General features: G+C 41.1%; 1 protein-coding gene across 5 annotated transcripts in view; it reads right to left on the bottom strand.

Annotated features, from left to right (window-relative positions):
* The window catches only part of HMGA2 (high mobility group AT-hook 2), a 144324-nt gene extending 120568 nt beyond the window's left edge, over window positions 1-23756 (bottom strand). Inside the window, exons 1-4 of one of the 5 annotated variants that reach the window (XR_013813635.1) lie at window positions 22591-23755; window positions 19905-19991; window positions 6350-9146; window positions 3371-6317 (exon numbers count right to left, since the gene is read on the bottom strand). Coding sequence is in view for 4 of the 5 variants with exons in the window: in XM_079773927.1 (XP_079630053.1) it covers window positions 8913-9146; window positions 19905-19991; window positions 22591-22701 (432 nt within the window). In the remaining variant the exon portion in view is untranslated. Of the gene's footprint in view, window positions 1-3370; window positions 9147-19904; window positions 19992-22590 lie in introns of those variants that run through there. The other 4 variants (XM_079773930.1, XM_079773928.1, XM_079773929.1 and 1 more) reach the window with 4 other exon arrangements.
* Window positions 23757-23971: the final 215 nt, after the last annotated feature.

Genomic DNA, 23971 nt, shown 5'->3' with positions numbered 1-23971 from the left:
CTGGTGACAATAAGCAAGTTGCCTTGATAAGCTGATAACTAAACCCAGGCAGCCTGAGCTCTTTATCGCTCTGCTGAATTCCCTCCTATGTCCTACAGGTGCCAAGGGAAAACAGAAATGATATGCTTTCTACTTTCCAAGAGCTCATTTTCAATACCAAGGACACTCTCCAGAAATATTAAAGTATATAATTAGTTGCTTTAACACCTAGTGATGTTAAAGTTATTTGATACACATGAATTGTATGCAGTATGAACAAAGAGAAAAAATAAGGTTAACATATGTTGAGGTGGTGGCTCAATAGAATTATCCTGATCTTTCTGATGCAGAGTCACCTTCTCTATTTGGAGCTGACACTTTAATATCTGACATTTACCCCCTATATGCCCTCTTCCACCTCCACCCCCACCATCACCACAGTTGAATATGTCCATGAGTTCTGGCTCTCTCTTTTTTTCTTTTTTGCTCAATCCCTTCCCCCCCCATTCCCCAACACCCCCATTTCCTTCCTCCCACCCCCCACCACCAGAGCTGTCTGCCTGGTCTCTATCTATGAGTCTGTCTCTCTTTTGCTTGAAATACCTATCTTTTATAGCTTTTCTTAATCAGATAAAATTTGGCCACGATTTCGATAAATCAAATCTGTGTAGTGATAATGAGAGAATGTAATCTCAGGCTCACTAGCACAACAAATTCATGAATTATATATAGCTAAATTCAAATAATGATAGTGTTGCTAACATTTGGAAAGCAACATCATCACTTCCATGAAAGGACTGTTAAATTCTAAAGAGTTCAAAAATACTTGAAAAATGGGATTTAATTTAGCTTCACAACCTCAAAGCACAGTTCTCATGCAGTAATCTCATGGGCTGCTATAGGATTTTCCTTGTCAGATCCCAAGACTGTAAGCGCCCCAAAGGCAGCCTGTTGGCCTCTGCGCCCCCAGGACCTACCCCCAGGACCTACCGCAGGGCTTGATCCATAATACTGTCAGAAGACTTGAGCAACGCCTTTAGACAAATGGACAATCACAGAAACTAAGGGTCACATAATTGGAGCCCTAGGGTTTCCGTGGTGAGCCAAGCAAGAGAGAAGCAAACAAATGAGCAACACAAAAGGGTTCAAGCCGTTTCTTCTCCATCTGCGATGTGCAGGTGTCCGTCTTACATGCTGAGCCTTCTTGTATAATACTGAGCTCAAGGAGACACTCAAAGTGAATTTTCTGGGTTATGCAATGAAGCCACAGCACAAAGTGATAACAGAGGCTCCCCTGGGTCACACAGCTAGCGTTAGTTATATGATCTTTTAACACTCGAACAGGACTGTTTCAGCATCATAAGGCAACCTTCCTCGGCCTGCATGTAAAGAACTATCCTTCCACCACCTGGCTCTAATGTAAGAGTAAACTTGGTGTGATTTTTCTGGGTTGGAACTGGGGGTGAGGACTTGCTAAACCACACCTATTCTGTAGCCACTCATCAATACCGAGATGGTGCTTCCTATAGCATCCTGAAAAAGATGTCTTATCTTTCAAAATCATGCTTATTATAAGAATGAATAAATAATGGATGAAAGTCACATTTCGGTGTCCTAGCTGCACTGAATTCCTCCAGAGGATAGGGTTTGGGGGGAGCCTGGATGTATCAAATTGACAGATAATCTGAAAACCTTATGTTCGCCATGACTCCCAGCCTCTTTCCCCCAAACCTTTTACCAGAGTTGACACCCTGCTCCCGGCCCCGCCCCCAGCTGGTGGAGGCGCTAATGAGCAGTGAAACGGCCAAAGGGCAGGCAGCAGGTGGGAGCAGGGAAAACAAGGCAAAGAAGGGGACAGGAGGCTGGATCATCTACAAATGCAACAATCAGTCCCTGGATAATAGAGCTGGTTGTAGTAAGAAAGGTGTCTGTGGTTTACACCCCTAAATGCTTGAAAGCCATTAGTTACAGATAAAACATTTCTGACAGACACCTAAACAGGAGAAAAAGCATGGGTACATCAAGCAAGCTGCCCAGAGGCACTCAGCTCATTCATACGCAGAGGTCCTTATTTCAGTCCAGAGTACAGACCGGCTTGATGAAATCCCATGGGATTGAAAATTTGCCCAAAAAATGGTTGTGCCAAATATTGATGAGTTTAGAATAAAAAATTCTTTGATTTTTAAAAAACCTTAAAAGCAGACTCCACTCTTAAAAAAAGAACAAGTGTTCTCTTAAATATGGAGTAATAGTTTTACCTATCTTGCCTAGTTAAATATATATGACATATATTAATTTTATTTATATAGAACATGAGGGTATACAATCTTTTAGAAACATTTACCATGAATACTCGGATTTGGATAAGCACAGGTAAATATGTGTATGGTAGTATAAAGTATTAAACACATTTATTGTCATATAAAATGGTCATTGAATTCCATAATACTTGTCATGTAATTAGAATGAAATTGAGATAACTCTCTTGGCCCAGATTCTATCGATCTGATTATGTTTTTGTGGAGAAACAGGACATTTATCTGAACCACCTCTTGTCTAATTTGCCATTCAACCACAGTGGGAGAAAAATACGTTCTTCATTTATCATAGTTTAGTAAGATCACATGGCTACTGTGGTACTGTGGCGGGGTCACTTAAGCAGCTGACCCCAAGGCCAATGTTTTTATAATTTAAAGGATCTGGTAGGAATTGGCCATGCCAAACAGCACTGGATGACCAAGTAGGACAGGTTATCCATCTCTTTGTTTAAGACTTCTTTTAACAGAATAATTAAGAACAGCACTTTAATATTTAAACAAACAAAAAAGAGAGTAATTTTGAGATAAAATGTTAAGGATCAAACCCAATTCTTGCCTTCTGAGTATGATTTATTAGTGTCTTCACTTTTAATCCTGCAATTTTAAATAATCATTTTAGTGACTTTTACAGTATGCTATTAAAAAGCAAAATAAACAGGTCACTTTTCTCCCACAGGGTTCTGTTCTGCAAAGTATTCCATTTTATCACAAAATATTGCAAAGGAGAAGATAATTTCAGAAAATATCACTCACTAATTTTGAGCACGTTATATACATCAGAAAATGTATATTTTATTTGCTGAGCATATACCAAAATGTGCTTCAGAGGGACCATCTCCCTCTTTTAAAGCACATTATTATTATTACACATTTCTAAGGGGAAATGACTTCGCCTTCTAAAACTCCATTAGCAGACAGTTTTTGATGCTAGGAGAATCATTTCTTTCCTTCTGACTCTAGTGAAAAGTTATAATTATTTGCAGTATGCATTATTGGATATTCCTTTCTAAACATCGAAGTTATATTTCAGTTTAAACAAGGCAAGTGTTGAATTACAAATGGCTAAAAGTGTTTTTGTTTTTTTAAAGTAACAAACATCTAGAGGGAAAAAGTAATGGAAAGGAAGACCTAAGGTTTTAACTTCAACATTAGATTTCCAGGTTCCTCAAAACATTAATGGTTGGGATCTTTAGAAGAAATCCAGAGTTTCAATCAGTCTAGTTAAATAGGTGTGAATTCTTATTCAGTCCCCTTACTTGATTTTCAAATCATCACTTACATTTCTAGATTTCCATAAACTTGGAAAAACAAAAAGCCCTTATTGTGCTATCTAGAATCCTCATATGTTTGACTGACAAATGAAATTACATCACTTTCCTGTGTATCACAAGCTCTTTAATAAAGAAAGACAACTATCCCCAGAAACAGATGAACTAGGATGCATATTTTTAAATCGACATACTAGCGCACACACCCCATTAGCAAATAAAGAGAATCAGCAGCCCCAGAAAACAGCTGGGGTCTGTTAGTCAGTTCCTAGTGACCAAAGTTCAACTTCAGCATCTGGTCCTTGGGTCAATGTCTAAGTCAATCTTAGTATCTCTAGAATGATTTTTTTTTTTTTCTCTTTAAAAACCATTCATTCATATTGGAGAGTATTTCCCTTTGGTTATTAGTTTCCTTTCTCAAAAAGACATTCTGAAAACAAAACACCTAAACACATCTTTTTCTCATTGGTTTATTCTTTATTATTTTGCCCTTGCTTCTTTCCCCCCAGAAGTACCAGTTGCTTCACTAAGCAACATCTGGATGGAGCATTTCATATATGAGGTTAACATCTTTATTATTTATTCCATTGTATCCTTGAGCCTTAAGCTTCACTGTCTAAAACGTTCTCCAAATATTTCCATCACTAACTCAGACAGGTGAGGAGATCCTTTCCTAGGCAAATATTGAGAAATGTAAATATTAAATGCATAGATTCCACTGGCAGAAGGACTAGTGCAGTGGTCGGCAAACTCATTAGTCAACAGAGCCAAATATCAACAGTACAACGATTGAAATTTCTTTTGAGAGCCAAATTTTTTAAACTTAAACTTCTTCTAATGCCACTTCTTCAAAATAGACGCTCCCAGGCCGTGGTATTTTGTGAAAGAGCCACACTCAAGGGGCCAAAGAGCCGCATGTGGCTCGAGAGCCGCAGTTTGCTGACCACGGGACTAGTGGAACTCAATACAGGTCGTGCGAAACCAGAACATTTCTCATAGTGAGGCAAACAGCAGAAATATTACTTTTCAAATTGATAAACAACACAGGACACCAAAGCTCTATAATTAGAAGGCTTATAAACCATAATTTAAAATGTTTCCCTTAACTGTAAATAGACTTACAATGTACTTAAGTATTATTAGCAATTCTTAAACTTGATGATGCTCAGCATATATTGAAGACATATGATACCACCAAGGCACTTGGTTAATTTGATGCACAGCTATTATTACTTTACCCATGTGTAACTACCAGTAGCTACAAGTAATCAGAATTTAGGCTTGGCGTGATATCTACATAAAAGTGTATGGTGGAAGTAAGCATAATTTCTAACATTTATTGAGCGCTTGGCATGTGCCTTGCCTTTTATTAAGACTTTTTTTTTTTGCAAGCATTATCTTATTTAATCCTCTAAACAACGCTGAGAAATGTACTGCTCTTACCAGATGTTTAAGGATGAGGAAACTGGACCTTTAAAATGGCATGTAATTTGCTCAAGATTATAACTAGTCACGTGATGGTCTAGAATTTGAACTCAAGCCATCGGAATCCAGACCCTGAGTTCCCAACTGTTAAGAGCAGGAGAAAAGTTAGGTCCTACTTCTCTCTCCTTCCTTCACACAACTTTTTCTCCGACATCGACTAGGACACACTTTTGGTTAATCAACCTTTGAATAACCTACCAAATACAGATCCCAATCACATCAGATGGGAGGGTCACACTGTAGGCATGTTTTTCCAGGCCTGTTACACCACACTGTAAGATTTACAAGACATCTTTTTTAAAGCAAAGAACTTGAAAACAAAACAAACCACCCAAAAGAATAACAGGGGAGCCGTTTGGCTTTTAGACCATGTACTTAGTAAATCCAGTCAATTGAAAAATATATCTCTAACACAAGGAAATCAGTGAATGACATTGTTGGAAAGCATTGAACTTACTATAAAGTACAAGCCCATTTCCTACGGAAAATGCAATAATTTATTTCCTTGGTACAAGCTTTCCAGTGAAGAATGCCATTAAACTGAATGTATTGCTCTGACTGCTGCATACTCTACCCAACAGAATATACACAAGCAAAGAGGAAACACGCTGTCTAGAAAAAATATACAATTTCCTTTTATTTCCTCTTCTGAGTAGAACACCTCTTCTTTGGGGAACAAGTCAGGGGCATATAACAATTCACTAGATAACATTTTCCATTCTGACAGCCAGAAACAATGAGAAACCATGAGAGTCAACGAGGACGACCCAATGATTCTCAGAAAGGCAAGAGTTTCTGTGGTGGATGCCTCACATCAGCTTCTTATCCAGCAGAAGATCAGCTGCCTGCAATCCAGATCTCCCCCAAATGAGCAAGAATTCATTGAAGAGAAAACACACAGATCCTTTAATAAGCCCATATTTTATCCCAGCTTGGCTGAAACATCAGTTGTGTGGAGATGAGTAGTAGGAAATAAAGCTGTAAAGATAGGAGGGATAAACTGTAGAGATCTCAAAGTGCTAAGGCAGGCTGTCATTAACTCAGTGGGCAGCTGTGGAACTGTAGAAAGATTCTGAGAAGAGCAGTGACATGACTGCAACCTATGGAGATCAATGGGAAAACAGTGTAGGATAGCCCAAAGGTAGGAGAGATGAAAGGTAGAAAGACCAGTTAAGAGGCAAGATATGGAAACAGCCTAAGTGTCCATCTAGAGATGAATGCATAAAGAAGCTGTGGGGTGTGTGGGTGTGTATGTATCTATATCTATCTATCTGTCTGTCTATCTGTCTATCTATCTACCTATCTATCTATCTATCTATCTATCTATCTATCTATCTATCTTAGCCACAAGAAAGAAGGAAGTCCTGCCATTTTGGTGCATAGAACTGGAGGGCATTGTGCTAAGTGAAATAAGTCAAACAGAGAAAGACAAATATTGTATGATATTATTTATATGTGGAATCTAGAAAAGCTAAACTTCTAGAAACAGAGAGTAGCATGGTGGTTGCCAAGGGCTGGTAGGGGGGGCAAATGAGAAGATTTGGTCAAAAGGTATAAATTCCAATAATAGGATAAGTTCTGGGGATCTAGCATGGTGATTATAGTCAACAATACTGTATTATGCACTTAAATGTTCTCACCACAAAAAGAGAAGGGGTAATTATGTGAGGTGATGGAGGTATTAACCAATGTTACTGTGCTAATCATTTGGCAATATGTATAAAATGTATCAGATCACTATGTTGTATTCCTTAAACTTACACAATGTTATATGTCAATTACATCTCAATAAAGCTGGAGGGGCTTGACAGCTGTTGTGCTGGTTAACTTCCATTGTATTTGCTTATAATTTATTTCACTGCATTTTAACAAAATTAATCTCATGACTTCAAAGAGTTTATTTATTTTCTATTATGTTGCCTACTAGAAAGTTTATACAGGTCTTTCTTATTGATCAGTTCAATGGGATAGGATATCCTTTCAAAGTTCTGATGCTTGAAAATGGCAGATCTATATTCAATATGCATGCCAATACCACCTTGGTTAACAGAGCACTCATGAGAGTAGAATGCCAGGTGCACTTTTTGACGTCTGAGTCAGTCAAAAAAGGCCTTGCAGCTTCCTCCTCACTGGTCAGAACACTCCCTCCAGCAGGCCGGGGTGCACGTCAGAAGGCTGGAAGGGCACATGTGTGGGTGCTCCAGTGATTCCCAAGTGCACCCAGACTTTCAGCAAATCCCACGAAAGCACCAGACTGCGAGGGAGGAAGCCTCCAGATGCCAGGCTCCAAGCACTGACGTCACCCCTGCTGCTCGAGCCCTCCCAGCTGAGGCCTGAGACATCGCGCAGCAGAGACAAGCCTCTCTGCTGTGCCCAGCCCATACTCCTGACCCAGAGAACCCACGGGCATCATAAAAGGGCTTTTTTTTTTTTACATTATTAAGTTTGGGGGTGGTTGATTAAGTTATAATAGGTAGCTAGAATCCTATGTACAAGAGAGGTGATAAACCAATGGTTATAGAGCCCAGACACTTAATTCTGGGTGGTATATTTCAAAAGATTAAAAATCAAACATACTCAGAAGAGAGTAACAAGAATGTTCATTTATGGGGGGAAGAGGGTATAAATGAAAGGACTGGAGATATTCAAACCAGAAAAGAGAAAAAGGGTGTGTGTCTATTGTCTTCAAATATTGGAAGGGCTATCATGAGTGAAAATGAAAACAATTACTCTGTGTATTCCCAGAAGAGAGGCCTAGGGACAATGAGCAGAAGCTAGAGGGAGTCAGATGGAAGAATTCTCTAATGTTCTGAGCTTCCCAGGAAAGAAAAGGCAGCCTTAGGAGGTGGTGAGTTCCCTAACATTCAAGGTAATCAAACATAGATGATCACCGCCTGGTGGGTGGGTTTGGAGAGAATTCACTTATTGACCAGAAGTTTGAATGAAATGCTCTTACTTTAAGGTTATGCTGTAACACTGAGATGTGTTTAATCTAAAGATCAACCCCATTTCCTTGTTCTAAGAAATCTAATCCCAACACATGTTGAGCAGAGGGGAAAAAAAAATACAAGATGAATAAGTCAAATGAAAAGCAATACCCAGGTATAAATAGAACGTGATGCAGAACTTTAGAGGAAGAAATGGCAAACTAACAGGAAAATAGAATCCAGCACAGCAGCAAAGAAACGTTTTGAAGCACAAACCAAGGAAGAGAGAAAAGGAAAGACAAAGATCCCATCAGTGACAATACCATGTATAGAGGATGCCTTTCTCTTTCTTGGCAAACGGTTTGATTCATTTTTAAGACTTTTCTCTTCTGCCCGTGGGAAAGGCAGACCAGAAGAACATGGCAGCGTAGCAGCAAAGGAGAGGAGGTTCAAGTGGTAAAATGAGCGAAGCTCTTTAGCAATCACTGAGTGTCTGGCCTCAAATAGATGCGTGTGCCTATAGGGTCAAGTGCATACGCATGGAAGCCACTGTGGATAACAAACGTCGGGCTGTAAGAATGACTAAGGGAAGCAAGAAAAACTGGAAATTAAAACTTGGTTTTCTAAACAAAGCCAATATGGAAAAAACAGCACGCGCAAGCCACCTAGAAAATGAGATGTGTCTAGAGCAAAGTCACAAAGGAAACAAAAAAGAAAGAAAATGTTAAAAAGTTATCTCAAGCACATTTCATCTGAACTTTATCACCATTTGTAATCAACTTCTGAAGTTTCATAATACCCTTTAACCTTAGTTACGCAACCCACTGAACAAGTCATCTCATTGTTAGCCGACTTGAAGGAAGAGGGGAGACTCTTTTCATGTTGATAAGAGATAGAAAAAGGAGTCACTCCCAGGGGGGAAAAAGTGTTCTGAATCAGCTCCTGGAGCCTACTGGTAAGGAGTGGTGATAATCTTTCGCTCGCCTTAACCCTTTCAAAGATTCATGGCACCTGAAGTTAGACATGCATGACACTGAAAAAGTAAAAGTAACTTTCATTTGAATAAACAGAAACTTTTCATTAGAAGACAAAAGTAGAAATTGTTTCTTATTACTCACCCATTTCCTAGGTCGGCCTCGTGGCCGTTTTTCTCCAGTGGCTTCTGCTTTCTGCAAAATGAAAAAGGAAGTCAAATGGTTGCCTACCTGACACCATGCACCAGGGCTCACCAAGGCACACACATGGTTTCCTGACACCACTGACCAGGGCTCACCAAGGCACACACATGGTTCCCTGCCTGACACCAAGCACCAGGGCTCACCAAGGCACACGTTGGAAGTGTGCATGCCCCGACTTGCAGAGGTGATATTAAGAACTGTTTTAACCATCTCTTTCTTTTTTTAGGTTCATCTTCTCCCTTTTTGATTCTTCTTTTTTGTTTTTTTCATTGTATGATGTCAACAGATACAACCCTGACCACAAAAGACTCCCCTGGAGTGATTTTCTTTTATTTCCATCCATAATAAAAAATGACTCCCACATATCCACAATTACCTAAAGTATTTTAGAAAATTAATGTTTTTTAAACGATGATTTCCTTTCCATGTCACTAAAGTCACAAAAGTTAATATTAGTGTATTGCTTTGTAATTTACAAGGCACTTCTACCTACATTGCTAGTCAAAAACAAGTCTAAACATAAATAAGACGTAGGATTCTGATTTTTAAAAAACATTTGCTTATTTCTACAGTTAATTCCCTATTCCTTGCCAAAAAACAATCACCTGTCAATCAGTTCACTTACAGCGGAGGGAAAAATAGCTGGGAGAAAGCATCAGTATTTGTCCTTGAATTGGAAACTATGGATATTAAAATAATAATAAATGTGTACATTAACTCTCCACTCAACACAGATATGGCATTAATATATTTTCTATTTTGAGTTTGTTTTATTGCTTTACTTCATATATTTTTTTCTGGTATCATGGTTACTTTTTCCCTTTGAGTCAAAATTTTAAATTTTCTATCAAGTATTTTTCCCTGCATTTATCACCCTATTCCAATCCCCAAACACACCAACACACACATATCACACATACACACACACTGCATACACCTTCTATAAAAACAGGATAAAGAACACTTAGTTCATACTCTTCTGTGTATGAGAATCATCCCAAGGCTATCTGAACACAAAAATGTAGGTAACCTGAGCCAGAATAACTTGTTTTGCATTTTACTTTTGTTACCTGGGGTAGCAGCCAGTAGGCACTTAATACAATGATACTAAAATTACCTGTTATAACTGTCTACACTGCCAAATGAGAATCTCCTCTTTCTCGCTTCAATCTGCCTGGTAAAAATAGATTGAGACAGATATAGATAGATAGATAGATAGATAGATAGATAGATAGATAGATAGATAGATAGATGATAGATAGAGAATAAGCCACAAGATTTCTCACTAAATAATAACTCCCTGGGCCTGGCATTAGATTCCAACAGGTCCCATGCATTAACCCAAACTCTGCATAATTATAATGCTAGTTCACATTGATTTAGCATTTAAAATACCCCAGGCAAAGGGCTAAGTCATTCACATGTTATCTTAATCCTTACAAGAGCCTTGCAAGGTAGGTATTACTTTTTCTCTTATTGTGCAGATGAGCAACTAAGTTTTAGATAGGGGAGGTAAACAACTCAAGGGCACACACAACGCTGGTAAATGGCAGATCTGGGATTTGAACCCAGTTCTGTTGGGCTCTAAGGACTGGGCTCCTACCTCCCAGCAGGGCTGCAACCTTCCCACAGGCATTTGCTACCAAGCGGGAGATATTTTAACTAACTAAAGTCGTCACAGATTCAGCTAATTTCCCAGAACAGAAGGAAACCTGGTGGAGCCTTTGTCTATACCCCTGGGACTGAGTGCTCTGAATTGCAGTCTCCTACTTTTCAGTTGCTCCACGGAGGAATTGCTTACTGTCTGGGGTTAGTGGTGTTGTTCTTAACTTCAATCATAAGGGCATGAATGAGATCAGTGAGAGCCTGGAGTGCCCAGTGAACCACACCCTCTTTCTGGGTGTTCTCTCAGAGAGAGAGGGCAGTATCTTAACAGAAACACAGACCTCCTCTTTGGAAAGCTTAGACTCAAACCCCTGCTCTGACATTTAGCTTTAGGACTTTGGGCAGGTCCCTGAAAACCCCCATTTGGTTTCCTATGTGAAATGGAGATAATGCCTCCTGTGAGGAGTGAAGTGCCCGCCCTAAATGAGGTGCTCGAGAAATGTTCCTTCCCTCCTAAGGAGATGGAACTCTTAAAGGGAAAGTTTTCCTTCAGGTTAGTCCAATCTCACAGAAGATTCGGTCAATGCAAATATTCCATTACACCCACCTGTCACCTTTAGAATGAAGCTTTTAAGAAACCCTTTGGCTAGTACATAGTGAGTTACACAAGTACAAAATTGCCTTAATACAGAAGCAGTGTCTGGTTTGGTATTTGAGAGCATAACTTACCCGGTAGTAAATTACACCAACATGGAAGATAGAAATCCTTCCTAATGGGCTTGGCGGTGAGAGGCAGAGTTGAGGGGAGGGGGCTATTGACCTTAAAGGCTAGCTGCACACCAGGCTTTCTCGGCACAGTTGTGACGTGCCAGGGGCCACGATGTGGTCCGGATGCATCTAACTAAACTCTGTGGAAGAGAGAGGGTTGTTTTCTAAAAGGGTTTCACTGCACTTCAAAAGTCAGAGAAAGCAAATCTCTCAGAGAGAAAGCCCTGCAAATCCGAGGATTTTAAAAATGAGCATCTCATTTACGAAAAGCCCATTCAAAAACAAAATTCGCACCATTTTCCAAAGGGCAAAAAATATCACACTGTCACTTGGACTTGTAAAAAGCAGACCTGCTGCATGGTCTTCAGGCCAGTGTTACATGTAAACCGAAACCCTCTTCTGAGACTCCATCTAGAAGAAACACATTAGCTGTGCTGTGCGGCCTCGATCTGGGAGGTTTTCATTGTTCCTTAAAACCCACATTATTTAATCATTCTGATCAAACCTCACAGAGGCTGCAAAACAAGTTAGGATTTTAGTTTGTAAACCAGCATAGATCCAGGGCTTTTACATATTGCAAAGCACAGACTTTAACTCCCCCCTCCCCCTCCCCATCCTGTGTTTAATGCTCTCCAGGATATTATTTTTCCATAGAAGACAAACAAAACATTCTGGGATCTTGTTTTGTTTTTAATATGTCAACATGTGTATACCGTGGAGGGGTATATTTGGTTTTCCTTTGCCAGAGTGGAATTGGGTTCTATACTGCAAACCCACGTATAATTGACACAAAAAAAAAAACTCATTCTAAATTGGGTTCTATACTGCAAACCCACGTATAATTGACACAAAAAAAAAACTCATTCTAAATGTTTCCTGCTTATCTGGGAGGGGAAGCAGAAATTCTACATTTGTAAGAACTGAAATGTCAGAGCATGACTGGCATTGTTATACTATTTGCAACTATCATATCATATCTTGTTGAAAGTGTTACTGCTTATCCTCATTCATATTGATTTGTTTAAAAAGTTTAGATTCAGACCTGAATCTTTAATTTTATAATATACTCAGAAGCAAGTTCATGAGAGCTGGGAGAAATGCTAAATGGGAAATGTAATTATTTCTTTCCCTAAGGAGTTCTGATACCGCAAGCTTTTAAATGCATTCTACACTTAAAAAATAATGAAGAAAGGAAATTCATCTGGCAAGTATAACTCTTGAATTTGAATGAGTGCTTTGCCTGGTGCACAAGACATGCTCACTATGTATTTACTGAAGAAGGCAGGAAGGAACGAAAGAAACACTGCTGTTTATGTCACGTGTGTGTCTTGTTTCCCTCTTGCTATCAGAATTCTACAGCTTGGTAGGACTTGTGGGTAAGACTTTAAAAAAGCATTTCATCTTTAACAAGTTAAGAAAATTTCCGGGTGTCTTATGACCTCCAAAAGCACAGCCCTGTGGTTTATTTGGGGGGCAGAGCTCTGTGGCACGCATCCGCAGCCCCTTTATAAGTTTGTAAAGAGCTGCCATCCAAAGGTTTCTCAAAACCTAACTTCCAACCTGCATTTCAGGTTACAGAAGAGAACAGTCTCCTGGCAAATATCTTATAAAATATTTGACAAGTTGCATGTAATACAGGAAAGATCACAAGTTTAGGAGGAGATTTGAATTCAAATCCAGGCACCACCATTTGCTAGAGTTGAACATTAGATGTGTCAGTTTCTCACTTGTGAAATGAAGACCAAATGACTACATCAGAGGATGAAAGTAGCTAATATAGTATATTGTAAAGTGCCTGACAAAAGTGACAGCATTTACAAGGTACGCAAATGTAATTTCTTCTGCCCTCCACATTTTAAACTGTTACCCTTAAAAAAAGTACCTCCCAGTTCTGTACGTTTCCATAGTGGTTTTCTGAGCATCATCTTCCTCCCCTGTTTCACAAATGGGAGGTTAAGCCATCTACCCACATTTGTAACTATGGCTGAGACCCAATCTGATTTCAAGGCAATCGGGGGTCTGTTACTTTTGGGAGATGTTCCCATATGAAGTAAAATAGCCATGGGTGAATTTAAAAAAAAAAATCAAAACCTTCTAGGATGAGAAACAAGTGAGTAGTTAAAAGTACAACATTTCCAAGTTTCCTATAAAGACATGGACAGGAGCTGGAATTGGGAACCAAGAGAATTATCCAGTTCTGACTTCTGGATCAAATTTAGATAGCTATTAATTTTTTGCTAATCTAAATGCTCTCATCATATTTTATATGTACTGTGATAATGCATGAAAGCCAGAACTCACCCTTCCTTAATCAATCAGTGGATCTGAGCAACAACAAAAAAGAGCTAGAAAAATATTTAGGCGTAGTAGCACCTTGTTTGGTTTTCATGTATCTGTATGCATGTATATAGGTATAGCTAGATGATTGATACATAGATCGATGATAGATAGATAGATAGATAGATAGATAGATAGATAGATAGATAGAATGATAGATAGAAGATAGGTGGAAAAGTTTAGACTAAGACCTGCAGACTGAAGAGCATATGGAACCAACTATCTGAAGTTTAGAAAGTCACATTTTGTTTCTTTCAGTGGTTCCTTTACAAATATAAAGTGTAAATCAACGTGCAATGGCATTAAAATCACCTGGACTGATCGGTCAGACTAAGCACTGAGTAACTCTCATTTTACATTTTTGATAATCCAGTTCTATGGGTTTCCAAAACTTAAGTGCAACCATTTTTGGTCTTAAAAAGATATTGCAAGTTTGCCATCACTCCATGTTTTCCAATAGGAACTGTCAGTACATTCTATCCTCCACTGGAGTTTGTGCTCATTTTAACCAAGGAAGCCCTCATGGTCAACTCTCATATCATTATTTACACACCCCTATCTTCACCTATGCAAACACTAAATTAAACCAAGGCCAAAAAGACCAGAAAAATTATCTTCGAAGTTTAAGATTCTCTTCTTGATACTGTCCCTCCACCTCTTTTGTAATCAGAAAAATCAGCATCAATGATGCAAGAGTTCATAGGGGTTACCTTCTGAGCAAACTGCCCCTTCCTTTATCCTGGAGAAAAGAAAATGACTGCACTACTCCTCGATAAATTAATTAGGAGGTGTCATTCAAAACTGTGCAGTATATTTAAGCAATATCGAATAAAACAACAGCCTAAAATATAAGTTCTCATCCACCTTCTCCTCCTGGTTGGCAGAATAAGAATTCATAACTAAAAAATTCAGAGTCTAGAATAGTGAAATTCATTTGTTCCACCATTGTGCCAAGCTATGTGGTCCCAAGGTGACTTTCTGGAAACTGCAGAAAGTCAACTAACAAGACAAGATAGGTTTGAATGACTTAACTGACATACTACTAAAATGCTCTCTAGCATCCATCTATTCTCAAAAAAGAACTGAAATGCAATAGAATACCAATCTGGTATGTTGTACCTCCTTAGCAAAATGATCTGCTGAGACTTGGGAGATAAACACAAGCCACGGTTGTTTGTAGGTCAGTCAAAGTAATGAGGAGCTATTGATGAAAAAAAGTTGAGAACGATAGCTTGCAGAGAATGAGAATTATGACTCCCCTGAAATAACATTACTTCATGAAATAATTCAGATGTACTTGACTCTCCCATATTTGGATCATAATCTATGATGACTCAAAGGCATTGCCAGACAAAATTTACTGATGCAGTAAGGCTTGGTCCTCCCTGGAAAGTGAAGTGAAAAACATGAGTCAATTGTTTAGGTAAGTCAGCCTAAAATATCATGACCATGGAGACAATAACTGGGCTTTTCGTAATTCTACCTGCGTGGATTCATTTGCATATTAGAGTCCTGGATCCCAGTGGGAATTACCTCCCCACTAAAACACAAAGGAATCAAACTAAATCATACTAGTAACATAGAAACCATAGGCTGGAATTCTATGATAACTTCCCAAACCATCTTTTCTCCAACTTACCTATAATGATGCCTTTGGTTACTCTCTCTAATTGAGCCTACTGTATTGGGAAAAAATCTTGTCCTCACTCAGCATTATGCTCTGACATTTATCTGAAATGACGAGTAAAACTCACAATCTCTCGCCCTAGTATAAATATCTATGACTGGCATTAGTAAGCATTTATCAAAACTAAAGCACACTTCTGGGAATGTGATTAGAAGGAGCACAAATCTGCCTTTATAGTACCCAATTAATATCAGGTAAATAGAAGATATATTAAATCTTAATCTGAACACATTATTTGAATCATACATACATCCTTTACCCAGATATTTTCGTTCCACACTTTGCTCTCTAGAACTGGTCAAAATGCAACTCAAGAAAATCTATGACATTATGAAGGGGGCTACCTCACACATGAGATCTTTTTGGTATGCAATTTCCTTCTATTAAAATTTAATTCAATCTGGATGCGGAGAAAAAGGAACCCTCATGCACTGCTGGTAGGAATGCAGACTGGTGCAGCCACTGTGGAGAACAGTATGGAGTTTCCTCAAAAAACTAAAAATGGAACTCCCATTTGACCCAGTGATCCCACTTCTAGGAATATATCCCAAACAAAATTTACTGATCAGAAACACCAATCAGAAAGGATCTATGCACCCCGATGTTCATAGCAGCAGGAAATCAGAAACACCAATCAGAAAGGATCTATGCACCCCTATGTTCATAGCAGCACAATTTACAATAGCTAAGATTTGGAAACAGCCTAAGTGCCCATCAGCAGATGAGTGGATTAAAAAACTGTGGTACATCTACATAATGGAATACTACGCTGCTGTAAAAAGGAATTCCTACCATTTGCAACAGCATGGATGGACCTGAAGAGCATTATGCTAAGCGAAATAAGTCAGTCAAAGAAAGATAAATATCACATGATCTCACTTATTTGTGGATATAATGAACAACATAAACTGATGAACAAAAAACAGATCCAGAGACAAAGAAGCATTAATCAAATGCTCAAACCTCAGAGGGAAGGTAGGGGAGGGTGGGGGTAAGGGGGAAAGATCAACCAAAGGACTTGTATGCATGCATATAAGCCTAACCAATGGACAAAGACACCAGGGGGGTGAGGGCATGAGCAGGGGGGGGCGGTTAAGGACACATATGTAATACCTTAATCAATAAAGAAAAAAATTTAATTAAATCTAAAAATTTCCCCCTTACAAGTACATAAATGAGAATTGGCTTGAGACTTGGAGATGAATTTGACTTGTGACCTTAAACACTAGAGAATTAATGACAACCCCTCTAGTATTCTCTCATGATTAAAGAGCCACAACAAAAACCCTAAACCAAACATTAGGAGAGGATATCTTTCTTTTCCCCAAACATGGGTAATGTGAAAATACAAAGTCTTTCCATCCAGCACAAACATGAGAGGAAAACAAAACAAAACAAAAAGGAAATTAAGAGGCAACTGGTTACAGGTATATCTCAAACTAAAACATAAATAAAAGGGTCAAGACACACACACACACACATACACACAGACTTACACACACATGAATAAAGTATTCAGGAAAACATTAGCTCCCAGTTTCTTTTAAGATAACAATATGAAACTAGTTCAGGGACAAATTTTGAGCACTCAGATTGGAATTCTAAGGACTAGAATTGCTACATATGGTCATCTATGGGAATTTGTCATAATGGAATAGAAGCAAATGTAAGAATTATCTTCTCTCCCCAAAACTCCAAGCCTAACAAATTGTGTTTTTAGAAAAGTTTGTTTTATACTACACAGATCAACTTTATATTGACTATGGCCTGAAATCAAAGTGATAGCTAATTTAGTAGTCAAGCACTTGGTCTTGCCACGCTCTGCATGCATTGTCAAGTTTCACACTGCTAATTTTCCGATGAGCAGTTTTGTTTTCAAATGCCCCAAGGCCAATTACTGAGCCCAAACATAAACTTTGTAAGTAAAGGAACTCCAAGCAGCAAGAAAGTTTAAACACACATCATGGATTCTAATGTTCACTGTACCTTCTCTAGTTTTAGAATCTATTCTTTTATATACTTACCAGTTTTTGTTACACTGTTTTCATTTTGATGAGTCACAGTGTTCAGGAGAATAACCAATTTATTAATCATAGAAGATTGCTCATATCTACTCTGGTCAGTCTAGCAGGATATGTTTATCTTACATGTTATGAACAATATAACTATTTCTTAAAAAAGAGTCCTTTTCAAAATACTTATAAACATATGTTTTGTTAGAATACAATATATGTTTGATAATTATGTTTATATAGGGTAGCAGCAAACTTGATAAATACTGATTTGAAAGTGAAAATACCTTAAGTTTACACATGCCATGAACAATTCATCAATGTCATTCATTGTTTTGCAAAGTATTATCTTCTCCAAATGAAGCATAATTTATAAAACTGAAGAAATATAACAGTCGTGTTATTGGCAAATATATTTATTCACTTTTATTAGAAGGGGGACTTTAACAGTTGTGTGAAATAATTTTGTCTGGAAGAATAAGAGATTTCAGGGAAACATTTCTTTGGGAAAAAGAAAGTCTACTTTTGTTTTGGAAGTTGTAATATGTATGCATACAGAACTAACAGAGAGATGAGTGGTCTAATTCGGGTCATTGTAAATGCCCATCATAAAAGTAACTAAAAAGAAATCATACCTTACTTGGGAAGAGATCAACTTTTTTGTTATTTGGTTTTAGGTGGTAAATTAGGCACAAGTCTCAGCTCTCCTACTCAATGAAGATTTTGTTAGTCAATGGTAAACTGTTCAAAATGAATGGTGATAGAAGCATCTCTTTACATTGGAAAACATGTAATACAATGAAATCCGAAAGGTAATTCCTTTCCCTTCTTTTGTATTACATTTTACATAATTTAAGATGAGATTAACAGGTTTCTTTCTGGGAGATGTTATAACGATGCATCTTTTAGAGCAAGTACATCATAGTCTAAATGTATATTAGCTATCTACCAAGATATCCCTTTGCATCTCATTAAAGTGAAATTAAGTTAGGTAAATCCCACACTATGCTACATTAAAAAAAACTGTTAAATGAGCCTTTTTTAATTAACTTAATAAATCAATAAATTGTAACTGAAAGTATTTAGGTCAGGAATACAAGTATTGTCACTTTTAAATGAGAAGGTAGTTTAGAGCTACTTGAAAGTTTATTAATTAAATGTGAGTCAGCCATCTTCATTCTGAGGTGTTAGATGTAAATATATTAGAAACCTGCTCGTTCAACTCTGTTTAAGACTATTAAAATAAAACAGACAAAAACATCATAGCTATACCCTAAATAATTTTATAAGTATCACTGGTTGCTATGACAGTTTACAACATGAAAACCATCACATATATTATGGTAAGTGCCCATAATCAGAGAAAAACCACATAAAATATTAATCCCCAAAAGATGACCATATAGTCCTTTCTAACAAATACTGTACATGGTGTACTCAAATGTACTCCTGAATTTTGAATCTTTGTTTTTAACTAGTATACAAACCTACAGATAAAATACAGAAATTTTTTTCAGATTTATTTATAAGGCTAAAACATGTAAACTGTATAGTCACCCTGTATATATGAATTGACCCTGAGATATTTCCTCTTTTCTAGCTCAAATAAAAGCAACATAAGTTATTTTATACTACAATTCAATGTTTATAAAGAATAACACTGGAAATTATACTTGACTGGATTCTATCCTGCCCAAAAAAAATACAGTGAGTCAAATATTTGTTTAAAAAAATTGTCATTGTTCCATTTAGTGCATTTCTATATCACCTGATGGAAAGGCTTTTTGAGAGATTATAATATATTGCAAGCTTATTGGAAGCAAACAGTATACTTTATCATCAAATTTAAAGCTGTAAAAGTCATATTTTTTCCAGTATTTCATAATTGGATTTACTTCTAATTATCATCTATTTGATAAAGTGCTTAATTTTAAAAGGGGATTTTGGTTTTGCAGTAGTCTTTTAAATAAGCACAAAGTAAATTAATCTTTATTACTTTTAAAGAAAATTACAAAATCTATAGCTTTGATTTGTATTTAACTAGCTCATAACTGGCCCAAACCTTAAATGTGTCATTCACCACTCCCCCTCCTCACCCTCCCAACCCCATTTTAAGTTTCGTATTATTTGGTGATTGTTTAAAAACAACACGGAAGCCTCTTCATGAACTTTTTATGCTAAGCTTTTGCTTAGAAATCTTATTCATATCAAGGGTTGGAAATGAGTCTTGGGTTAACCAGTTAAGACAAATCCTTGAGTGTGGATCTAGGATGGGAAATTTGCAGGGAGGTTCCTGTGGGAGTTGAGAAAGTTGGGAAGACTTGATTTGAGAAATCTCACCTTTTGAGCAGCTTTGGAGGGACTCTTGTTTTTGCTGCCTTTGGGTCTTCCCCTGGGTCTCTTAGGAGAGGGCTCGCCAGTTGGCTCCTAATTATGGAGAAAAAAAAAAAAACAAAATAAAAATGTTGTTGTGGCAAGGATGTCTGCAAGAAATTGACCCTGACTCTATAGTTACATTTTCTGCATGTGCTGCTGCACTGAACTGTTGGAACACATTCAGTTCAAGCATAAATAGTAATGATGACTCAGAGTTTTCAGAAAGGGGCAATAACTACCCTTTTAATCCAAGGGTTCAAAGAGGAAACGGTATTTTACATATGAAAACTAGATTCCATTTCAACCCTACCAAGGTAACAAAGGATGACAAGTTTGCATGTTCTAGAAAGAAAGTCATACATTAAGGTGAAAAGGTTGCATGGTTATGCATTTGGCAACTCATCCATAAGCCTTTTACACAAATACTACTGGCCATTGTACTAAAATTTCTAACAGAAATAGGAAGCTAACATCATAAATATTTCAACAATCTTCCCTACTGAAAGATGGTTTTTAATCATCTCTATATATCTGCATTGTAGTCAACACATTGAGTGAAATATTGGAGCAATTATCCAAGTTCTTCAACTCAAAACAACTCCATTCCCCTTAAAATTTCCAAATAATTATGTTAAATCTGTTGTGGGAGGTTTTGCTTGAATTATCTAGATAATTGCTTCAATTCTCCACTTCCTTTTAGAGATTCAGGCATGGTCTCTAGTCTAAATTTAAATATCTTTTGATAAAAACGAACAAACTCCCCAAAACTTTCTTTTGAGAAAACTGCTATGGGGGTGAACTGGAGAAAAATAAGGGGTGAGGGGGGCGTAGTAAGGAGGAATGGAAGTGTCTGGGAAGGAGAAATTGAAACTATCAATAGGTTTAGCAAAACTTTAAATGGCTTCTATGCCAAGTAGTAAATACTCAAGTGGTGAAAAGGATGTGATGATTAATATTCCAGTTCCTAAATATTTATCCAGTGAATCATCAAATTACATTTCATTCAGATTCGGTGATTAAACGAGACTAATTAACTTAAAACTCATGAAAGTCTTCAATGAAAATTCGCGTCCTACTGAGAGAATCTGGGGAAGGTTACTGAAGGCTTCCGTGGGACCACTAGCGCCGGTGGGCACATCCGGAGCAAACACGTCGGAGACACATTTTCCTTTCTTTGTGAACTCTGCCTTCACTCAAAGGTAAAACCTCCCATCCCCTCCAGACCCCACTGCAATTTCTTTTCCATTATTTTTTGGAAGCGGGAGGCAATTAGAAGAGCTAGAGAGAGCTGGGTGGCGGGTGGGAAACAAGGGCGCGGGGGGGACAGGCAGGGACGAGCTGGGAGGTGTAAAACGGGGTCCGAACGCGGTACGCAGGGTCGCTGGGGCAGAGCGGGAAAACGCGGGGGCCTCTGATGGGCTTGTTTCCTTTGATGATTTCAGAAAGGTACAACCCTCTCCGTTTTTCTAAAGCGCGCTGGCAAGCAAACATTGTTCGAGAGCCCCACCGTGCTCTCGGGCGGCTTTGGGACCCGCGGGTAATTTTCTAACCAGCCCATGTGCCATGAAGGAAGAAGCTCTTTGAGGCTAAGGAATGAAGAAGTTTTAAAAGCCCGCGGAAGCGAAGTTTAAATGTTCTCAATGGACACGTCCCGCTCCAGCCCTGCCCGCCAAGGCTTGGAAATTGCAGCGAACAAAACCCCCCCCCGCCCTGGGCGCTGCGCGCAGCCTTGCAAGCGCCGGCTTAATTGGTTGCATCCGCAGACAAAACCCTCCACTCCGCGGGGTCCCGGGCGCCCCTCGATCTTCCCCTCCCAACCCCCAGCCAATGGCCCTGTAGTAACACATTCAATGTCTGAAGCTCTGAGGCGCGGGATCTAGGGGCAAAAGGGAGACGGGGCGCTCGGCGAGGAAGTGACCCCTAGCTACAGTGCACTCTCTCGGACATTACTTTCCTTCGCGCCCTTGGCCAAACGAGCTAATCCCGTCCCTGGCGGACCCAGACGCTCCGGGAGCCCCTTTCCCGGGACACCTCGGCGGCGCCGCCGCATTTAAAGAGCACAGAGAGGACCGGGCGGCCCACGAGTTCTTTGTCGGGAGGGCGCGAGTCTCCGGCCACCAAGCGCTTGGGGAAGGCGCCAAGGGGGCGGCTGCGGCGTCCCAAACCCAGGCCCGCTAGCAGCCCGGGGTGGCGGGAGAAAGAGCCCCTGAACGGCCCCCCCAGGACTTCAGCCCCTCCAGAGCATCCTAGCCCCTCGCCCTTCCTTCCCCCGGGGCAATGGTAAAGCGGTGAGGAAAGCGTCTGCGAGCCCCGGAGGGTCGGACCCCGGCCGCTTCCAGGCACCGGGAGCCACCGCGACACTCCGGACGGTGCACAATAGCGAAAGTCCGAGGACGCGCTTCCCCCCCCGACCCCACCTCCCGCCTCCATCCCGCCGCCCGGCCCGGCTCCCCATCTCCCCGCCCGCCCGGAGGGGCGCGGGCGTCCCGGGCTCAGCCGCGCACGGGGTACCGCAGCCCTCCCCCGGCCGGTGGGCAGCGCGTGGCGGCCGCGGCGACGGGGACTCCCGCGCGCGAGTGGCTGCGCGTCCCGGGGCCCTCGCAGAGGGAGCGGAGGTGGTCTGGGGCTCCCACCCCGCCAGGGTACTGACTTGCTGCTGCTTCCTGGGTCGGCCGCGTCCTCTCTTCTGGGGCGCGGGGGCGGCAGGTTGTCCCTGGGCTGAAGTGGACGGCTGCCCGGCGCCTTCCCCGCGTGCGCTCATCCTGCCTCCCGCCGCCTCCGCCGCTGCCGCCGCCTCCGCCGCTGCTACCGCCGCTGCCGCCGCTTCGCCTCAGCTGCCCCCAATCGGCCCGGCACCTTTCGGGAGGGTGGCCGCTGGGGCTGGAGGAGGAGGCGGAGGGAGCGAAAGCTGGCGCGCTGCGAGGGCTGCTGTTTAAGCCGCCGCCGCTGCCACCATCCACACCGGACGTCCCGCGGCTGCCAAAAGAGAGAAGAGGGAGGAGGAGGAGGAGAGAAGGAGGCGCTGCCGGTGGCGGCGGCGGCGGTGGTTGGGTGCCGGAGGTGGAGGTGGCGGTGGTGGTGGCGGTGGAGGTGGTGGCGGTGGAGGCAGCGAGAGGAGGAGGAAAGCGGGGGAGAAGAAAAAGAGGGTTTGAAGTCGGGAGGCACCCCTTTCGGTGTGGGATCAGGAGTTGCGATCACCGGGAGCACTTCGGAGACAGCTTGGAAAGGGAAGAGACTTGGAGTGAATTGTGTCCCTTGAAAATGTGAGGCGGGGGAAAAAAATTCCTCCTCCTCTTCCCCCCTGCTCCGCGCTCGCAGAGCAAGAAAAAGAAAGAGAGAGAAAACAACTAGCGCCTCGGGCCGTCGGAGAGCCAAGGAGGATGGGGAAGATTCTGCCGGGACCGGGTCGGGCACTGAGCGCAGAGGAGGGGCGAGAAGCGGGTGGCACCGCGCCTCCCCGGGTGGCGAGAGCAGGCGGCAGCGGCACCGGAGAGTTGGAGGGGGACCGGCTGCTCGCTCCTGCGTCCTGCACCAAGTGCGCTCCGCCCGGGCTGGAAGTTTTCTAAGTTCCTGCCGCAGGATTCAAGCGGGATGAGTGTGTGTGTGTGTGTGTGTGTGTGTGTGTGTGTGTGTGTGTACGCGTGCGCGCGCGCTTGGGGAGGGGGCGGTGGGGTAGGGGAGGGGGTAGTGCCCACCTCTAATAGTGGGCGGATAAAGAGGAGGGGGCTGCGCTGGAGGAAAAGTATGGGGAGGAGGGAGGCCAGGCGGACCGCCGAGCCGAGGCGCCTGGCCGTGGGCCAGAGGCAGCGTTCTAAATACAATTGCCTCGGCGGCGGCGGCGCCCGGGTGCCACCCGGAGCACCGCTCACGTGCTCCCGCCCGGCGGCGAGGTTAAAGGGACAGGCCAGCGATCCCGAGCCGGCTCGCCGCTGGCCGCGCCCCTCCCGCCGCCCGAGGTCGCCCCTGGGCGGTTGTCCTAGGAAGGCGCGGGAATGCGACTTGCCCAAGAGCCATTTAGGGGCTTGGCCTTT

This window comes from Cnephaeus nilssonii (assembly GCF_951640355.1).
Source record: "Cnephaeus nilssonii genome assembly, chromosome: 6".
In the NCBI taxonomy this organism is placed as follows: Eukaryota; Metazoa; Chordata; class Mammalia; order Chiroptera; family Vespertilionidae; genus Cnephaeus; species Cnephaeus nilssonii.
The sequence above is the reverse complement of the archived record's forward strand: the minus strand, read 5'-3'. Positions and strand labels throughout refer to the sequence as shown.